At 35.8% G+C, this 21,515-nt stretch overlaps 2 protein-coding genes across 3 annotated transcripts in view; both read right to left on the bottom strand.

The window, feature by feature from the left end:
* Nucleotides 1–21,120, bottom strand: part of LOC105777058 (ATP-dependent RNA helicase DBP3) — a 49,029-nt gene extending 27,909 nt beyond the window's left edge. The window contains exons 1-7 of one of the 2 annotated variants that reach the window (XM_012600112.2): nt 20,787–21,117; nt 19,612–20,238; nt 19,089–19,177; nt 18,899–18,998; nt 18,147–18,401; nt 16,295–16,467; nt 15,367–15,918 (exon numbers count right to left, since the gene is read on the bottom strand). In XM_012600112.2, coding sequence (XP_012455566.1) covers nt 15,642–15,918; nt 16,295–16,467; nt 18,147–18,401; nt 18,899–18,998; nt 19,089–19,177; nt 19,612–20,238; nt 20,787–20,942 — 1,677 coding nt within the window. In that variant the 5' untranslated portion in view covers nt 20,943–21,117 and the 3' untranslated portion in view covers nt 15,367–15,641. Of the gene's footprint in view, nt 1–15,366; nt 15,919–16,294; nt 16,468–18,146; nt 18,402–18,898; nt 18,999–19,088; nt 19,178–19,611; nt 20,239–20,786 lie in introns of those variants that run through there. The other variant, XM_052622307.1, reaches the window with a different exon arrangement.
* LOC105775608 (cytochrome P450 71A1-like) lies at nt 12,980–14,847 on the bottom strand. Its single transcript, XM_052622308.1, has 2 exons — nt 13,837–14,847; nt 12,980–13,742 (listed from the first exon to the last, which is right to left on the bottom strand). Exons 1-2 carry the CDS (start codon nt 14,755–14,757, stop codon nt 13,434–13,436), a joined length of 1,230 nt encoding a protein of 409 aa, XP_052478268.1. The 5' UTR covers nt 14,758–14,847; the 3' UTR covers nt 12,980–13,433.
* Nucleotides 21,121–21,515: the final 395 nt, after the last annotated feature.

The raw sequence follows: 21,515 nt of genomic DNA, 5'->3' as shown, positions 1-21,515 counted from the left end.
TACATACTTTTAATCAAACCCAAATGTTTTTACATACATCTATATGTTCAAACTTATGTATACATATGTACTATACATATCTTTAATTTAAGCAAGAATTTATACATGTATTTACTTACATATATTTGAATCCTAAGTGCACATATATATAACTCTCATACAACCAACCAAATTCAAGTATATGTATACATATAGATACATATATAATTATTTGAATTTATATATATATATAACTTTATACTATTCATACTTTAAATTAGTTCAAAATTTATATAAGCATATACCTATATATTTGAACGTTGTATATACATATTTATACCATTTATAATTTGAATTTATTCAATTAAATTACTTTTAATTATAGCTCAACAACAACATAATACATATTCATGCATATATATATTGATTTAATAACATTAAATAGCTAATAGACTTACCTCGGACGATGGAAAATCGAAGTCGGACGATTATTCGACTAATTTGGCTTTTCCCCGATCTAACTCCGATTTCTTTGGTTCTCGATCTAAATATATTCAAAATAAGATAATTTATTTATTAACACATTCAATTTAATCCAAAACACATAATTTGGCAAATTACTATTTTGCCCCTAATATTTACACTTTTTGCAATTTAGTCCCTATTGCATAAAACACAATTTATACAAAATTTCCCCATACCATACAAGGGCCAAATATTCATGGTTCTCATACAAGTCCACACATTGCATTTATTTCACACTTTAGTCCCCCAAAAATTTAATTTCACAATTTAGCCCTATTTACTCAATTTCACTAAAAATTCCAATACAAAATATATTAATCTAACAAATATATTTCATATTTCACCTACTAACATCATAAAACTCAAGCATTCATCAATAGCACATTTCAAAATCATCCACAATTCACAAAATTAAGATATGGGTTTTGAAGAACACGAAGCAACGATCTCAAAAACGTAAAAATTATCAAAAACCAAAGTAAAACATACCTTGAATTAAGCTTGTTAATGACCGAATACCTCAAAGCTTTTAAACCCTATTTGTTTTTCTAAGTTTCGGCAAAGGAAGAATGAAAATAATGGCTTCAATTGATTTATTATATCATATGTTTATTTAATTATTAGTATACTATATTAACCTTTAATACAAAATATATAAACTTTATAATATAAGGTCAGTTTTGACCATTATCACCCACTCACTACTTTATGGTCTTATTTCATCATAAATCCTTCCATTTAAAAAGACAACAACAATTAGGTGCTTTTATAATTAACCCCTAAATTTTTATTTTTCGCGATTTAATCCTTTTATTTAATCGGACACTCAAACAACAAAATTAAAACACGAAAATTTCACACAATCAAATGCACACAAAGTAAACACACAAAATAATATTGAAATATTTTTAGGACTCGGATTTGTGGTCCCGAAACCACTATTCTGATTAGAGTCAAACCGGGTTGTTACAGCACCTGTCACTATTAGACCTCAATATCAGGCTGGCGTCTCGGTACCAATACACTTTTAAACAGGCTCGGGTTCTAATCCAGGGGTCAACTCTACCAACCCTGTGGTCCCTGATCTCGATGACATGGCAGAAATGGAAAAAGCAAGAATAGACCTGCCAAAACACCTTAAGGACCGGTGTAGCTGGCTAGAAGAGAAATTTAAAGCCATGGAGAACACTGACTACCAATGTGGAGTTGACGATAAGGATTTGAGTTTGGTTCCTGATTTAGTGCTCCCGCCTAAGTTCAAGATGCCGGAGTTCAAAAAGTACAACGGGACTAGTTGTCCTGAAGCTCATATAACTATGTTCTGTCGAAGAATGATAGGATACATCAACAATAATCAACTGTTAATCCATTGCTTCTAGGACAGTTTGATCGGGTCTGCATCCAAGTGGTACAACAAGCTGAGTCATACTAAAGTTAGTTCATGGAGAGACTTGGTGCAAGCTTTTATGAAGCAATACAGTCATGTGACGGACATAACACCCAATCGAATTACATTAAAGAATATGGAAAAAAAAGCCTAGTGAGAGCTTCAGACAATACGCCCAGAGATGGCGAGAGGTGGCAGCACTAGTCCAGCCACCCCTTTTGGAAAAAGAGGTCACCATGCTTTTTATCAATACTTTGAAAGCCCCATTCATCAACCACATATTGGAGAGTGCTACCAAGAGCTTCTCGGATATGGTAATGTCTGGTGAAATGATTAAAAATGTAATAAGAAGCGGTAAAATAGACGTAGGAGAAAGCATCAAGAGGCCAGCCCCGAGAAAGAAAGAGCACGAGATAAACAACGCAAGTATGTTTAAAAAATGTTATTCTAAGCCAATTACAGTAGGACAAGCAAGAGCAGTAACCACTAGTCACCAAGGCCCCTCAAGGCAAGAGTCCAACACAAGGCCTAACAGAGAAAGACTTCAATTCACGCCCATTCCAATAACATACAAGGAACTGTATCAGAAGCTATTTGATGCACACATAGTATCTCCATTTTATCTAAAACTCATGCAACCTCCATACCCTAAATGGTATGCCGTGAATGCTCAATGTGAATACTACGCAAGGATAACGGGGCACTCGATTGAGAACTGCACTGGGTTTAAAAAGGTGGTGGAAAGATTTATTAAGATGAGGATTGTAAAATTTGATAACCCATCAGGACCAAACGTAGCAGGGAATCCGTTACCCAATCATTCTGATAAAGGGGTAACTGTGATAATCGAGGGTGGGGGAAAGAGAATCAAAGCTGACATTGCAGAGGTAAAAACCCCATTGAGTTGGGTTTGGAGGCAAATGATAGAGGGAGGTCTCAACAAGCAAGATTCAATGGAAAGGCCTGAAAGAACGAGGAAGTACTGTGAGTTTCATGCCGAAGAGGGCCATAACATCCAAAAATGCACTGAGTTCAGAACCATGGTGCAAAACTTAATGGACAACAAAGAGTTAGAATTTTATGAGGAGATCAAAGGACTAGAAGAAGGAGAAGTTTATGCCTCGGAGGAAGGATCCACGGGAAAAGCCCAAAGGGTTAATCATCCGGTGGTGATTATTTCACGGCCAAGGAGCACAGAATCTGGAATACAAATAGCGCCAAGGATCATAATCCAAAAGCCCGTATCCTTTTCATACAATGATAGCAAAAAGGTCCCTTGGAATTATAACTCCAATGTGACGATACCGAGAGAGGAGAATCCGGTGAATGATTCAGAAGAAGGAAATGATGTAGGCTTCTATACACGTAGCGGAAAACGCTACGATCCAGCAAATGCCGGAGTGGAACCCATAAAAGGAAAAGCCTTGGCAGTTGAGCAAGAAAAAACAAAGACGGCCAGAACTGAATCGTATAACAAACCAGTGACTGAAAGCAAGGCTAGAGAATTCTTAAAATTCTTAAAGCATAGCGAGTATAGCATGGTGGAACAACTGCATAAGCAACGGTTCCTATCTCAATATTTGAGTTACTCTTAAGTTCAGAGACACATCATAATGCGTTGACAAAAATGCTAAATGAGACTTATGTTGCTAACGATATCTCAGTGAACAAGTTGGACCGCCTGATTAACAATATAAGTGCTGACAACTTCATCTTCTTTAATGATGATGAAATAACGTCGAGAGGAAGAGGATCCACCAAAGCCCTACATATCACCACTCGTTGCAAGGGATATACGTTGCCAGGGGTGTTAATCGATAATGGATCGACCTTGAATGTCTTACCCTTATCCACTTTAAACAGATTGCCGGTGGACAGCTCTCACATAAAATCATGCCAGAATATAGTGAGAGCATTTGACTTCACTGAAAGGAAGGTAATGGAAAGAATAGAAATACCACTTTTGATTAGCCCGAATACGTACGAGGTAGATTTCTTGGTAATTGATATCAAACCTTCGTATAATTGCTTGTTGGGAAGACCCTGGATTCACTCAACAGGGGCAGTGCCTTCATCATTGCACCAAAAATTGAAATTGGTTACAGAGGGTCGGTTGGTTACAATAAGTGCAGAAGAAGACATTATTGCATCGGTAACCAGTGATGCGCCATATTTAGGGGCAGACGATGAGGCGATCTAATGTTCCTTTCGATCTTTGGAATTTGTAAACGCAACCTTTGTTGTTGAAGGGGATAAGATCCCAAGGCCCAGCATATCCAAAACCACGAGGATGGGACTGCAGATGACAATTGGGAAGGGAGCCTTGCCTGGGAGAGGACTCGGAACATGCCTTCAAGGAAGGACGGAGATACCAATGCTGAAGGATAAATGAGACCGCTTTGGCTTAGGATTTAAGCCAGACGCGAAGCAAATGAAGAAAAAGTTGGAAAAGAAACAAGAGAGGAGGAAGGCGCGTTTAAGCAGAGGAGACATTGATTGGGAACCTATGACCTTCCCCCACATATCCAGGACTTTCGTATCAGGTGGAAACATTTACCCTGAACGACGACATTAAGAAGAGATACTACAGAAGAAATGTTAAAAAACCTAAACAGCAATGCTATATTCAAAGAAGAACTCGGAGAAGGAAGTATGTAAGGCATCCGCCCTTACGAACGTGGAAGTGTTCTAGACAACTAGACTGCAGAAGAGATCCCTGTAATATTTAGAACTAATTAAGAGTAATATTCAGAACACTTGTTGCCCTAAGTCTGGGGGTAATAAGAATCTTTTGTAAAAGGCACATGTCTAAAATCTTGTTTCAATAAAACTCATCATTCAATCTCATTTTGAACAAATATTCTTTCATTCCATTTATAATCATATTGTGCATACAATTATTCTTAGGTTCTTTTTCTTTGGACCTCCCTTCATCCCAATAACAGGTCCTCAGATATTAATGATGTGAGCGACATTGCTATTAGCTCAGAGCCCCTATTTGAACAAGACATGGGTACAGATGATCCTCAAGATTTTGAAGATGACCAAGACAGCGTCTTATCTCCTGATTTGTTAAAAATGGTGGAGCAAGAAGAGAAACAAATCCTTCCTTATAAGGAGTCCGTAGAAATGGTGAATTTAGGAGAATGGAAAGAAGTAAAGATTGGTGCTTGCATTACCAAGGAAACAAAGCGAGACCTCATTAAGTTGCTTCAATAGTTTAAAGATGTTTTCGCGTGGTCTTATCAAGACATGCCTGGCCTGAATACTGATATTGTGGTACACCGACTGCCTATAAAGGAGGAATGCAAACCAGTCCAACAAAAGCTCTAAAGGATGAGGCCTGATGTCCTACTAAAAATAAAAGAAGAAGTCAAGAAGCAGTTTGATGCTGAGTTCTTACAGGTGGTCAAGTATTCAGAATGGGTAGCCAACATAGTCGCTGTTCCTAAGAAAGATGGGACAGTGCGAATGTGTGTGGACTACAGAAATTTGAATAAAGCCAGTCCCAAGGACAATTTCCCATTGCCCTATATCGATACCTTAGTGGATAACACAGTCGGATACTCATTGTTCTTTTTCATGGATGGTTTCTCTAGGTACAACCAAATTAGGATGCATCCTGCAGACATGGAAAATACCACCTTCGTAACAATATGGGGAACATTTTGCTACAAAGTGATGTCGTTTGGGCTAAAAAATACGGGAGCGACATATCAAAGAGTCATGGTAACCTTGTTCCATGATATGATGCATAAAGAGATAGAAGTCTATGTTGACGACATGATCGTAAAGTCTAGAACGGATAGGGAACATGTGCAAGTCCTGAGAAAACTATTCCTAGGGTTAAGGAAATTCCAGCTAAAGCTTAACCCAGCCAAATGCACTTTCGGGGCTAGATCAGGAAAGTTGCTAGGATTTTTAGTCAGTGAAAGGGGAATTGAGATTGACCCGGACAAAGTCAAAGCCATACAAGAATTGCCTCCACCAAGTACTCAGAAAGAAGTTTGAGGTTTTCTGGGAAGACTAAATTATATCGCTCGGTTTATTTCACAGTTAACTGAGAAATGTGACCCCATTTTTCGTCTCCTTAGGAAACACAATCCAGGTGTATGGGATGAGGAGTGCCAGAAAACATTCGAAAAAGTCAAACATTACTTGTCCAACGCCCCAGTACTGATGCCACCTTACCCAAATAGGCTATTGATACTATACTTGGTAGTATTCAAAAATTCTATGGGGTGTGTACTCGGTCAACATGATGAGTCAGGACGAAAAGAAAGAGCGATCTATTATCTCAGCAAGAAGTTCACTAAATGTGAAATGAGATATTCGCCGATTGAAAAGTTGTGTTATGTTTTGGTCTGGACCATTCAGAGATTGAGACAATACATGTTATACCATACGACTTGGTTAATCTCAAAATTGGACCCTCTGAAATACATGATGGAGTCAACCGCTCTAAACGGAAGGATGGCTCGATGGCAAATTCTACTGTCTAAATTTGACATAGCCTATGTGAACCGAAAGGACATAAAAGGGAGTGCAATAGCAAATTTTCTAGCTAGTAGAGCCCTGGAAGATTATGAGTCTTTGAACTTCGATTTCCCAAATGAGGATCTGATGTATGTGGCAACTACTGAAGTAAACACATAAGAAAGTAATTCTTGGAAATTAAACTTTGACGGAGCCTCAAATGTTGTGGGTAATGAGATTGGGTCAATCTTGGTATCTCCAAACTGTGATCATTATTCATTCACTAGCAAACTAGATTTTGATTGCACAAATAACATGGCGGAATATGAAGCATGTATCATGGGAATTCGTACAGCTATTGAACGTAAAATCAGGGTACTTGAGGTATATAAGGATTCTGCATTAGTAATTTAATTGAGGAGTTTGACGACATCACTTTTTGTTATCTCCCACGAGATGAGAATCAGATGGCTGACGCTTTGGCTACGTTGGCCTCCATGATTAATGTAAATAAATAAGAGGATGTGAAGCCTATCCAAATGAGCATTTAGGAGGCTCCAGCTCACTGTTGTAACATTGATGAAGAAGAAGAAAAAGATGACCACCCTTGGTATCAAGACATATTGCGATACGTGAAAAATCGCGAATACCCAGACCAAGCAACTGAGAATGACAAGAGAACGTTGAGGAGGCTGGCTAGTGACTACGTTTTAGATGGAGAGATCCTATACAAAAGAGAAAAGGATCAGGTGCTGCTAAGATACGTGGATGCCATTGAGGCTAAGCAAATCTTAGAAGAGATCCACAATGGTGTCTATGGAACACACGCTAATGGTTTATAATGGCCAGACAAATCATGAGATTCAGATACTATTGGTCCACCATGAAAGGAGACTGCATCTAGTATGCTAAGAAGTGCCATGAGTGCTAGATTTACGGAGACAAAATTCATGTGCCTCCCTCACCTCTTCACGTCATGACTTCTCCATAGCCTTTTTCTATGTGGGGCATGGACGTCATTGGACCGATATCACCAAAGGCTTCAAATAGACATCATTTCATCTTTGTAGTGATTGACTACTTTACTAAGTGGGTAGAAGCTACTTCATACGCCAACGTCACGAAATCGGCAGTCAGTAAATTCCTAAAAAAAGAGATCATCTGTCAGTACGGGATGCCCGAAAGGATTATATCTAACAATGCATTGAACTTGAACAACAGCACGATAGTGGAGGTCTGTAGTCAATTCAAGATCAAGCACCATAACTTATCGCCATATCGCCCAAAAATGAATGGCGCAGTGGAAGTAGCCAATAAGAACATCAAGAAGATCGTGGGAAAAATGACTGAGACCTATAGATGAGAAGTTACCATTTGCCTTATATGCTTATCGAACGTCTGTCAGGACTCTACAAGGGCAACGCCATTTTCTTTGGTTTATGGAATGGAGGCGGTGCTGCCAATCGAGGTTGAAATTCCCTCTCTCCGAGTTTTGTCAGAACTAAAGTTAGAAGAAGCAGAATGGATCCAATCCCGATATGATCAACTGAATTTGATTGAAGAAAAAAGGCTAAAAGCTATCCGTCATGGTCAAATGTACTAGAAGCGAATGATACGAGCTTACAATAACAAAGTTCGTCCTAGAGAATTTCATGAAGGGGATTTGGTACTAAAGAAGATCCTTCCCATACAAAAGGACTTCAGGGGAAAGTGGATGCCAAACTGGGAAGGACCTTATGTAGTAAAGAATGCCTTCTCTGGAGGAGCGTTAATTTTAACTGAGATGGATGGAAAATGTCTGCCTAATCCTGTGAATTCGGATGGAAAATGCCTGCCTAATCCTTACTGGCAGTGAAGCAGACGAAAGAAATCAATCCTATCTCCCTGAAGTTGTAGTGGAGCGGATTAAAACTACAGATCTTATATCTCTGAAGTTGCAGTAGAGCAGATCGCATCAAGTCTTATCTCCCTAAGCAGTAGTGGAGCAGACGAAAGAAACCAATCCTATCTCCTTGAAATTGCAGTGGAACATCCTAAAACCACAAATCTCATCGCCATGGAGTTGCGACAGAGTATATTGAAATCATATAACTCTGAAGTACAGTAGAGTGAATTGAAGCAACATGATAGCGGACTTGATTGAAGATACTTAAAAAAAGTGAGCACCAAAATAAGTCAAGACTCGGCGGGACTGGGCAAAATTGGTCTTTCTTGGTCTTTGCTCCATTCTCGTTACACGACAATGAGCAAAGAGAGGCAGCTATAATACCCATTTTGCCCGTGGCCCAAAACTCGAAAGCCCAAAATCCAAATACAAACAGTCCAGAAAAATACAAACAATGGCCCAAAATACCCAAGCCCAAAAATTAAGAAACCCTAGCCCAAAATTAACCCCATTCAGCAGTGAAGCAAACTCTAGGGCGCGCCGCATGTCTGCAGGCCTTCTCCAGCGCTGCGCCATCGCACGCCTCCTCGCACACCACCGCCGTTGCTCGCCAATCACAGGCCTTTTGACCTGCAAACAAAGAACAACACACAACAGCAAAGAAAAAGAAGACAACGAATAAACAGACAAAATAGGGATAGTAGACAAAAAATGAAAAACAAACAGAAAAAGACAAAGAAATGATGATTAACAGCCCTAGTTCGGCTATAAAGGTCGAAAATTAAGGCTTTGTATTCTCTTCTTGGAAAAATTGAAATAAAAAAGGAAAAATTCAAAGGTGATATTGCGTTTTCTGCCCTAGATCTAGCATATTTTATTTATTTCTTATTCATTTCTTATTTTTTATTTACGAAAATAATAAAATAAAAACCCAAAACCTACCTGAGCGCCACAGTCTCTTCGCCGGAGCCCCGCTCTCTGTCACCGGAGACAAGTTGAAACAAGGGACGAGGATGGTTTATTTTTTCTCTTTTTCTTCTTGCCTGTTTTTGGTGGTTAAAGGCTAAAAAACCCTTGGATCTGCATGACGTCGGCCGTCGTCCTCGGTGGCGTCGCGATAGAGGAACGGCGGATGTCGGCGGGATTCCGAAGCTAGGTTTGAAGCCCTAGCAGAGAAAGGGAGCCCCTTTCTTTTCTTTTTTTCTGTTCTTTGGAGAAAATGAAACTGCAAAAAAAATTTGGTTTTTAAAGAGACATTAAACGGCACCGTTTTGGAGGTGGGGTTCAGAGGCCAAAACGAAGTCGTTTTGGACCTCTGACCCGCGACCCGACCCAACAGTTCACAGGATCCGCATGTTGGCAGTAAATGGACTATTTGCAACACTGGTCCCTCTGCGTTTATGTTTCATTTAATTTACTCAATTTTGTTTTTTTAAATTTATCCCCAGAATTTTTCTTTTTTTTCAAACTCGTCCCTGGCTCACTGACACACCGAAACGGCGGACACGTGTCCAGATTTGGCTTTATTTATCCATTCGGTCCCCAACTTTTGCACAACTTTGATTTTAGTCCTGTTTGCTTATTATATTACCTTTTTTACCCTTTAACTTCATTTTTGTCCCGATTTGGTCCCGATTTTGTTAGATTTCAATTTATTTTTGCAAATTATGTTATTTATTTATTTTAAAATTTATATTATTATTTAACTCGTTCTTTTATTATTTATTTTAATTTTTATACATATTATTTAATTTAAAACGTTTACTTAATATTTATATAAGATTTTATTACATCATTTGTTTTAAATATCTTATATGTATAATATCTTTTAACATTTTTCATATACTTTTTTTAAAATAAAAAGAATCCTTTTTATTTATTTATTTTAAATTATTTCGATTTTTTGTATTTTTATTTTAAAAAATTGGCTCGTTTATTCTATGTTCCTTTATAATTTTTATTCCTCTTCATTTATTTACTATTTTTATGTACTTTCAAATTTAGTTTTATCCTTTATTGTCATTATTATCATTTGCTAGTATATTGACATTTGCGTTATCATGAGTGTTGTCGTTTATGCGTATTAACTTTACGATTCATTAGTATTGATGCCATGTCTATTATGTCTTTTTTATGTAAATTATTTCATTATCAATTTCAAACGTATATTACAATTACGTTATTAGCCGCATAGGATCCTTTCAAAGTTTAAACGATCTCTTTAAAAGCATAATCAAATAAACTACATGCATATTGATAGATATTTTCTCGACTTTCTTCCATTATTCAAATAAAAAAGGAAAAAGTTTTCAAATAAGGTAATATTTCGCGTTTAGAAATTCGAGAGAACGTGCCCTAACGTGCTGGGTTTCGATTTCTCGTTCGACCAAATAGCCAAATATCCTTTTAAACTTTCAAAGTAAGGCAATATTTTGCATTTGGAAATTCGAGAGAACGTGCCCTAACGTGCTGGGTTTCGATTTCTCGTTCGACCAAATAGCCAAATATCCTTTTAAACTTTCAAAGTAAGGCAATATTTTGTGTTTGGAAATTCGAGAGAACGTGCCCCAACGTGTTGGGTTTCGATTTCTCGTTCGACCAAATAGCCAAATATCCTTTTAAAATTTCAAAGTGAGGCAATATTTTGCGTTTAGAAATTCGAGAAAACGTGCCCTAACGTGTTGGGTTTCGATTTCTCGTTCAACTAAATAGCCAAATATCCTCTTAAATCTCAATCCATGTCGTTCGAGTTTTTTTTTTAAGGATCGTACTCTAAATCTCTTTAAAGTTTTCAATCTTCGACATTAAGACATTAACTAATCAACTAGGTACCAATTTTGGGCGTTACGAGGGCGCTAATCCTTCCTCGTACGTAACCGACTCCTGAACCCGTTTTTCTGAATTTCGTAGACCGAAATTATTGTTTTAATAAATCAAATCATTTATTAAAATAACATCTTTTACAAGGTGACCCAATCACACCTCATCAAAAAAGATTGGTGGTGACTCCCATTTTTGTTTTCGTTTTCGTTTTAAAAAAAACCAAGTCAACGCCGTTTTACCAGAAAAAAAGGTGTCAACATTCATAATTATTGGTTATCCTTATAATTTTTAGTATTCTCTCATAATTTTTAGCATGCCTTCGCTTCAAAATAAAGTTTTGATTTAAAATTTATTTTTAATATAAAATAAATATTTTTGTATGCTAATAAAATTTGTTATATATACAAATAATATTTAAAATTAAAAAATAAATAAATAAAGCAAAGTTTATAAGATAAATTAATAATTGATATTCCTCATAATTTTTAATACTGGAGAGAATATTTAAAATTTATATGAAAAGTACAAAAAATGAGGGAATATAAAAAATATATATGTTTTGTTTCAATCAAGCTCTAATTTTCACGGATCAATATCTAACAATAATTAAATTACGTGTTTTATTTATTTTTTAGCTTAATTCATGATTTATATATTTGTTTTCTAATTTTGATACTTAAACTTTTTTTGGTCCATTTAATACTTAAAGTATCATTTTGTTATATGTTTTAGTCCAAAACTTTAAAAAAATTTGATGAATAATCAAGTCAAGCCATGCGTCTTTTAACTTTTAATTCATAAAAATAAATTAAAATTCCTTTTATTAAAATATAAAATATATTTTAACAAAATAAGATAATAAAACAAATGTTAATATTAAAAATCCTACCCTAAACCCATCTAAATATATAAATTTCTAAAAATATAAAATGATAAATTTTGATCAAATTTAAATCAACCTAGACATAATATTGTCCAGATTTATTATGAGTTTTTTTATTTTTGTAAAAATCTTAATTGTGCGAATATTGAAGTATTTAAAATCAAATGCTTAATAAAACCAAAATATTACATAATAATATATAAATAGTAGCAACTAAAAAGTTTTCTTAAATATTTCTCCAAAAACTCATTATTATTTATTAAAATTAAGCATTAAAAAATAAAAATAAAACCTATTGAAACCAAAAGAATTTCAAGTAAACCCCGCAATTATTGGAGGTCAAATAATGTGAATTAAACTTGCAAAATGAATGATGTATGTAGTATATTGAAAAAGTAAAGGATTATTGAAAAAGTAGAGATCCCACCAAAAATGAAGCAAAGTTAAAGATGAATTATTAACTGTAATGTAAATGAATTATTGGACCAAAAATGAATTATTGGAAGTAAAATAATGTGAATTAACAGTAGACGTAAGGATGGATCGACCGACTCCAGAATGGCGTTATGAACCAACTGGTCTTGGCGAAACCAGTTTTGATAATGGATTTGGAGTGTTCCTATTTTCGTAAGAAATTGTGGTGGGTAGAGCAACAGATATGCCGTCGACATGACCAAAGAGGTTATGTCCATGCATGAGCACGGAGATTTGTGGTTTCCTAGTCGTGAAATTGTGGCTGCCTACTGGTTTGATAGGCAACTAAGATGCCGGATTGAACTTCACCACATTGGAATTGGTGTTGGTGTTATCAAGGTTCACAACAGTTGATTTGGTGGCCATTTTTGTGTGAGGGGTTGTGAAGAGGCTTAGGTTTGAGAGAAAAGAAAAGGATTCGCTACTGAGAGCTCAATAAATTTTGATTACCATAAAAGAGAAGGTGGATGAGTAAATGAAGCTTGTCTTTATCCAAACAAATATTATGCATTGAAAAATATTTTGTTTCATTTTCACATGGAACAAATTTGTAAAATGCACTTGAATTATTATATTGATTACTTGCACGATAAGGATTCGTTGAATTACTACAACAAGAACCAAAGATAGTAACATTGTCTTCTCCAAATAAAAGAAAGAGCTAAAAGACTCAAACCATAGCCAATATATAATATCTAAAAACTGAAATGAGACATAGGTACAACATGAAGAGGGTTTTTCCTATTGATTGTTTGGCCATAGAGTTCAGTCATGTCCAAGTTCTCAGCAATTTCGCCCACAGGTAACTTCCAGTCAAACCAATACAAAAGATTAGCCATCACATACTCAATAACAGTAACTGCAAAGGGCATCCCAGGACAGCTCCTCCTTCCAAAACCAAATGGGATGAACTGCACATCTTGACCTTTGAAATCAATGGAGCTATTCTCGAACCTCTCTGGGATGAACTCTTCTGGGTTTTCCCACCATTTGGGATCTCTTTAAATTGCCCATGCATTTATCAAGATGGTGATATTGGAAGGAATGTGGTAGCCACCCAATTCAACACTTGCAGATGTTTGTCGAGGAACAAGAAGAGGAACAGTCGGATGCAGTCTTAAAGTTTCTTTGAGCACACATTTTAAGTACTTCATTTTGTTGATATCCTCCATATCCACCTTATATTTGTTTCCCACCACATTCCTTACCTCTTCTTGGACCTTTTTCATTACATTTGGACGCTTTAGGAGTTCAGCCATCATCCATTCTGTTGTCGCTCCAGTGGTATCCGTTCCTGCGACGAACATGTCCTGAGATTGACAAAATTAAAGACTTATGACCAACATGCAAAAAGGGGGGGGGGGGGGATGCTATATACATAGGAAGTAGAGGGTGTTGAATAACCAGTAAGATTGCTTTGATGTTTGTGAGATCAATCTCAAGCATGCCATCCTTTTGGAGCTGCATAATTATAGAAATGAAGTCCTTATTGGAAACTTGGTCATCAGTTTTCAATGTTGTATGCTCCTTAATAATCTGATCAAAAAATGAATCCAGTTCTCCAAATAATGCTTTCAAACGTGGAATATATCCCGTAAGCACATCGACCCACCTCAGGTAAGGAAACAAATCCCCTACACAGAAACTTGCGAGGAGAACCACCGTATTTTTTGCCAACTGCCCGAACTTGCAGCACCCATCTTCTTCTTCTTCTTCACTTCTTCGACTAATGACACAACGAGAAACTATGTTGCTAGAAACCAACATAAGCATCTCTGAGAGATTAATAGACTCTCCTTTAAGACAAGCACGGCGGATTTTGTTGATAAGAAGTTCAACTTCTTCATCCCTGACAAACTGAAATGAGTGTACTCTTCGGTGGCTAAGAAGCTCAACAACACTGAGCTTCTTTTGTTGTCTCCAGTACTCACCATAGGGTGCAAAAGCCATATCCCTGCATCCATAAAACAAGATATTTGTTGCAGTGGAACTTGGTCTGTCGGAGAAAACAACGTCATGGTCTTTTAGAATTTCTCTAACCATGTCGGCTGATGAAACCAGTAACGTTGGATTACAACCCAAATGCAGAAGCAAGAGAGAGCCATAGTTCCTTGAGAGGTCTCGAAGAGAACGGTGGGGAAGTTTGCCAAGTTGATGAATGTTGCCGATAATAGGTAGCTTTGGGGGTGATGGAGGCAAATTGAGGTGTTTCCTTTTTGCTAGTTTGAGCCAAATTAAAAGGGTGAAAAGGAGAATGAGAGAGACAAACAATGGATTGCTAGGAAGTTGGGGTACATTCAAGAGCTCCATTTTCAAGAGATCCATGCATATGGGCTCTAATTGTCTACTCAGCTAACTGCATGTTCAGAACTATATATCATGAATATTTGTTATTTTATTTTTCCAAAAATATAAATATATATAAATTAATAAAAACATGTGTTTAATGCTTACATTATTTACATTTTCAGTAGAATTCATATATGGACAAACATTTCCCCTCTCCCCATTATTAGCTTTTGGATCAATTTTCCCATTCTTTATTCATCTTTACCGTCACTCCCTAATAATTTAAATCTATCTTTATCCCTATCCCTCACGATGTAAAAATTTAAGTACATATTATTACCACGTTTCTTTTCATCTCCACATATAAAAAGAAAATGATTCATTATTTCGGTGGACTCCATTAGGTTCAAATTAGACCCCGTCAAAATTAATCACATGCCTTGTTGAATTATTAATGTAGTAATAAGAAAAGAAAATTTTATTTATTATATACGTATTAATATAATTTTTGAAACTAAAAACTAAGTAGCAAGGAAAATGATTTCTTAAAAGAAATCATGTAAATAACTAAATATTATCTGTTAAAATTAATTTATTGTTAATTTATATACTAAAACATGATAAATAAATAATACTCCATCAATGTTTAAAATTTAAACGGAACAAATAATTCGATTTTATCTCAAATCAAGCTCTAATTTTTCATCATTCGAGACCCAACAATAATCAAATAACTTGTTTTATGCCTCTTTATGACCACACAGCCTACTAATTTTACAAATTGTCAACACCAGTGCTGCATTAGCAAAACTGCAGGTGCAACAGTTCACTTACTAACATTACCTGCAAAGAAATCGGAGGGTCTTGAAACAATGACTGGTTATCCCTTTTCAAGCATTCCAACACTGAAGATCCCCATCTCACAAGTTTCTTAGCTCTTCAGCTACTTCCTGCCCACATTGTTCAAGGATTTCGATCAACGGGCCAGCATGCTGCGAATCATCTTTAGTTAAAAAACTATGCAATACACCATTGACTGTGTGCCGTGCCATCCTCGTGAGAATTTGAAGATAATCATCAATTGATAGAACAAAGTCTGGAATTATTACAACACCATACTCTCCCAAATCTGTACAACTGATGTTTTCAGTATCCATAATGGAGACTGTGGGTCTCATTCTGCCACCACAGTCTAGGCTGGAGAAGAAAATAACAACATATCAGTTATGGATACATGCACCAGCAATAATGACAACATGCAAATAGCTTTTAAATATAGGGTCCAACTAGCATATATCTTTTAAATTGAATGTTCAAACTTTAAAGGACATGAAAATATATTGAAAGGACTAATCCTATATTTGCAAGCAAACTTGAGCAGTGGCAGAAGCAGTGCTTAAGTCCTGTGCCAACTGCTTCAGGTACTGAGAATGAACAAGGCAGAAAAACAAATAATACACAATATGTTTACACAGTTCGGTTTCTCTAAATCTATGGGGCACTACTCCTTGCCACTACTCAAAAACTGCCTCAACATATATATACACGTACATATTGATAATTCAGATTTTACCTGTTTCCGGATTCCATGCTATTCAAGTAGGAGCTGATTGAGATGGAATATCCCTTGAATTTGACAGCTGATACTAATTTCTGAATATTATTGTCTTTTCCAACTACATAGAGAACCTTCAAATGTTGTGCTATTATTTGATTGGAATAAGCATTATCCAAAGCTTGAATGCCCTGTAAAATGTTATGTACAAGATTTAGAATATTAAATCATGGAAAACTGGAAGTAAAATCTTAATGTCCAAAAAATAATAACATTTAGTGAAAGTGTTAATCTATTATCACTATCCGATAAAGTTCCCACACCCCTTCTTTCCATAATGATCCACCTTACTTCTCGCCACCAAAACAAAACCAAAAGCGCGTGAGAGAGAACAGTGTGAATATGATGTAGAAGACCAAGGGAGCAACATGGTAAGATCAATCCTAGAAAATAAAAATGATGATAAGGTGATAAATGCACATAAGCACATGGAATGCATCTATAACTAATTACAAATTGGATCAGCCGCTCCACAATGATTCCCAACATTAAGGAAATCTAATGGTATTTCTAAAATCTTCCTTCAATGAAAGAAAAGCTAATTACAGTATAATGTTGAATAATCTATTCCTAGAGCTGATTGATAGCCAATGAGTGAGTAAAAAATGAGTAGGTAAACACACCCTTCTCGTTTTCTTACTTTCTCAGTTCAGATATTAAAGTACAGATATTAAAAGCCCGTTTAGGGGGGCAATCAGATCCGTTCCCACCACATAGACAGCACTTCCAAATAAGCAGTAACTTACATTTACCTTCCTGATTAATAACAACATGTTGGACTCTCAGCACAATCCTCACATTTAAAGGCTGACTAATAAGGATAATAATGAGGCAAAGAAACAATGTCATGATGCAGCAAACTTGAACTTCAAAGCTTTTAGATCCTCATCAGTAGGAGAGGATAGGAGTGTACCACTCAAGCAGGAAGTTGAGGTACCTTCACCATTTTGACAAATATAGGCAGAACAAGGAGCTTTCCAACTTATAGGTTTTGTCCTAAATCCTTTTTTCCTTTTTTTGCTTTCCACTTTCAAATAAAAATGCAGAGGAAAACAAAATCCATTTTATCACACATTCCTTTTAACTCAGACTCCTTTGAACTTTCTCAGCTTAACTGCTGAAAACATCTCAGTTTTGATTATTTTTAAGTATTTTCTGTGTTTATCATCAGCAAGTGATCTGGATTCATTATTTTAATCAAGCTATAACTATACTCATTCCTTCATAATTAAGCTGAAATCTAATTAGTTCTCTGACCACTACTTTAGCTGAAACAAGTAGGCTCTAACATGACCTAGTTCTCAAAATTATAAGATGTAAATTTGTAATTATACAATTTTGAAATGTCAAGCTTTTCTTTTTAGTAAAGCTTATAATATATCCATAGAATCTTCAGTTGAATTATCATCACTTTATGCTTCATTAAAGCAAGGATTCAATGTGTTCATGCAATATCATTACTAGAAAGCAATAATTTTCATAATTAAAATCATGTCTGACTTCTGTCATTGCCAATGTTTGAACCACCTCCACACAGCCAACGTCAATTTCGGATATATTATTTTCACATAAATAAATTTTAAAACTTGAAAGGATAACCATAAATTTTAGAAAAAAAAATTTGCCTTACTTCATAAGGCTTATGCCTCACTTTGCCCATTTCCTTACAGAAAACTGGTCTGGAATCTTAATATAGCAAGAGCTTACATTAAAAATAAAAATCAGTTTTCTTTATGCAATAATACGGGGGAGAAGTTACAGATATATACGTGTATATAGAGAGAGAGAGAAAGAGAGACAGAGAGACTACCTTCATTGTCCTTTCTTCCTTTGAGGAGCAGACATATATAGACTGGATGATGCCAGCACTTTGACTGGCAACAGAATCATTGAGCGATAATCTATAGACTAATCCAGTCAGTAGACTTTGCACAGCAGGGACATAAGCATTATTGAAGGAATTAAAGAACACCAGAGTATGGGGTTTTCCTGAAATAGACTGCCTGACAGACTTTACAGTATCAAGATAACAACCTCCAGAAGCAGACTCCATACCATCAATAACCTATTCAAGCATTTAATCTTTAGATGGTAAAATTTAACGACTTCAATGCAATGTAGAGGGAGATAGGTGGCAAGGATGGGTGGGCAACTAGAAGTAAATGAATCCAAAATATTATGACCCTGAGTGAAACTTGATGACATTCCAAAATGGGAAAATGTTCAAATGATATATATCATTAACCTTGCTATATGCAACATGTATAGTCCTAAAGTATGCTTGAATTGCACTATTACTTGTGCACAAAATTAACTTCATCTGAAAATCTAAAAATCTAGCAGAATGGAAGAAATGTCAGTAAGAAGAAAAAATGAAAGGAGAAATTTCATAAAGAATATGTTAAGTTGAAAAAACCTAGTTGTACATGCATAAATAACCATAAACATTGTCCAACACTTTAAGAAACTTGTTTATATAGATAACATTACAGACTGACCATTGAAATAAGGGAGCACATTATATGCAACAAGAGAATTTCCAAATTATATAGACAGGCTTACCAGCATGGAGACCCCAGATATATCTATGGCCTTTAAGGAAACTAGCTCCAAAAGTCTCTCAGGTGTTGACACGAGAAACTCAGGTTCACAACTCTGCAGACTACAGAAGAAAACCACAGAATTGAGGGAAAAACACCACATTAATCTTTGCCAGGAGAAGGTTTAATTTAAAGATTTAGATTATATTTACCCATTGATCTGATGGTCTATGGAAGCACCGGGGTGTAAACTCACTGTATGTATCCCCTGAGCTTTCAGAGGCTTGCAGAGCGAGCGTACCTGAGCAGGATAAATGATAACTTATTACATGAATAAATAAATCAACAAAAAATAGGCTTACCACATCAATGCATAAAAGTAATATTGTTTTAGAATAGTAAATTAGCAAAACAGCCTCAGCCTCTATTCAAATATGATCATATTCTTGGGTATTGTAACAACTAACACTTGAATATAGGTTTACGTTTTCCATTTATCTTAGTGGATGGTGAAATATTAATATAGTATTAAGTAATGAAGCAGAAGCCACATCGGTCCTTCTATCCACTACCTTGACATTAGCCTATATCACAAGAGGCCTATCATTGTAGATTACTAAATTGTGTTGGGCTTCTAAAGATAACAGAAGAAAACGGCTGAAGAAAGAAGTCATTGAAAACACAAAACCAACAAATAAGCGTATAATGAAAAGGTATAGAGAAGATCATAGAAACCTTGAGAGCTTTTTCTTTGGATGGTACAATGAATAGAAGGAAAGGGCCAGTAAACAAGTAACCTTCTTTCTCTCTCCTAGAAATAACATCAGCAGCAGTTGAAGCAATCCATGCAATTTGCTCAAAATCAGAAGATGACCCACTTGTCTCAAGTATATCCTTCCCAGCAGAATAACATTTCCAGAACTCAATACCCCATGGGTTCACAAATAGCCGCTTTTCCTCTTCGCCATTGTAGGTACCATCAGGATACAATGTATCCTCTATTGCTTTCAGGCAGAGTATAAGATACTTTGATGGAAAATCAGAACTTTTACAGGCTTGTTCCTGATTACCATGGAGACCAACCTTCTTTCCATCTTGCTGAATCTCCATTTTGCCTGAGTCTATATGTCTAGACTTCCCCATATTATTAATTAATGTAACTGATTTTTTCTGTTCATCCTTCAAAGCCACATTATGCCCAAGAACAGATCCTTTTGTTGCCACACTGTCCTTCCTCTTGGCTGAAACTTTACGATCCAGTTTCGAAGGTTTGGGTTTTTGGGGTTCCCTTCTACTGATATCCTTCTTATCGAGTCTCTCATTGAAGGGATCATCAGGAGTCGGAAGGCTAAAACACATCCCCTGAATAACATGTTAAAAACCACTATGTTACAACAGAATTATGCATCACTAACAGCAAAAACAGTTGAAGCCAGATTAAATTTGCAATAACTTTTTTCACTCATATTATCCTGAACAATCTAATAATTTATCAAAACAAACCATCCCCAAACCGGCTATCATTCCCCATTCATGCTCCTCATCATATAAAAATCTCATTCTATGCTATGAACAAATCAGTATTTAGTTCTTTCCCACCAGCTCGTTGCTGATAAACTAATTCACTGGTCATCCTACATACACAAAAGAAGTACCCCACATCCAACTTCGACCTCCCATGCTATTAAAAGAATTATAACCATTCCTACCAATAATGTATCCATATTTCCACTTCTAAGTAAAACAAGCAATTCCCACATCTCTAACTCACCCAATTCAATACTATGTCAAATTTATTAATTACCAAACGCCTAAATTTTACTCCAAAAAGTAAAAAGTAAGAACCAAATTTAACCCAGAAAAAGAAAAAGGAAAATCGATGAGAACTAATGAAAGGGTCATTAGACTACCTGACAAATGCGACGTTTACCGGCTTTTCGGCGCTTTTTGGCGGCGATAATGGAAGCAACTCGAGCTGATACAGTTGAAGAATCACTTTTCCTATTTAGCTTCTTTCTTTGTGCTTTGTTTTTCTTTCTTCTCACTGCATCATCTCCCTTGGCCATTAAAATGAAAAATCAAACCAAAGGCTAACAAAAATTTTGTTTCTTAGATTACAAAATTTTTTTCTATTAAGTGAAGAAACGGCAATTTTAGAGGAATTTGTTGTTTCCCTTTCCTGCAATGAAAAATAAAGGGCCGGCGGGTTTAAAGTTTCAGCTGGGGGTTTACGAGGCTTTCTTGTCTGAAGGTTTAGCGGCATTTTGGATATTTAAGACCAGACGCAGGGATTAAATTGGCAAATGACACCTTTTTCTTGGCTGGGCTTTTTATGGGCTTTTATAATTTTGGGCTCCAGTCTTGATTCACTATTGTAATTTTCTCCTTTATTTCTTAAAAGAAAGATACGAGTCGTCAACAAATACAATGATTATACAACACATTCATATCCTAATATCTCCAAAACTTATTTTTGGAAATATATTTTAAGATTATTTCAACATTAGTAGATGTTGTTGTATATGTTAAATAAATATATTGTATAAATCATTTTGATGTATTGTTGACAATTTTTCAAAATTTCCCTTAAAAAATTGACATTATGAAATAACAATTCATTTTTTATATATGTCACACTT

The sequence above is a fragment of the Gossypium raimondii genome, chromosome 10 (genome assembly GCF_025698545.1).
Source record: "Gossypium raimondii isolate GPD5lz chromosome 10, ASM2569854v1, whole genome shotgun sequence".
Taxonomy (NCBI): Eukaryota; Viridiplantae; Streptophyta; class Magnoliopsida; order Malvales; family Malvaceae; genus Gossypium; species Gossypium raimondii.
The sequence above is the reverse complement of the archived record's forward strand: the minus strand, read 5'-3'. Positions and strand labels throughout refer to the sequence as shown.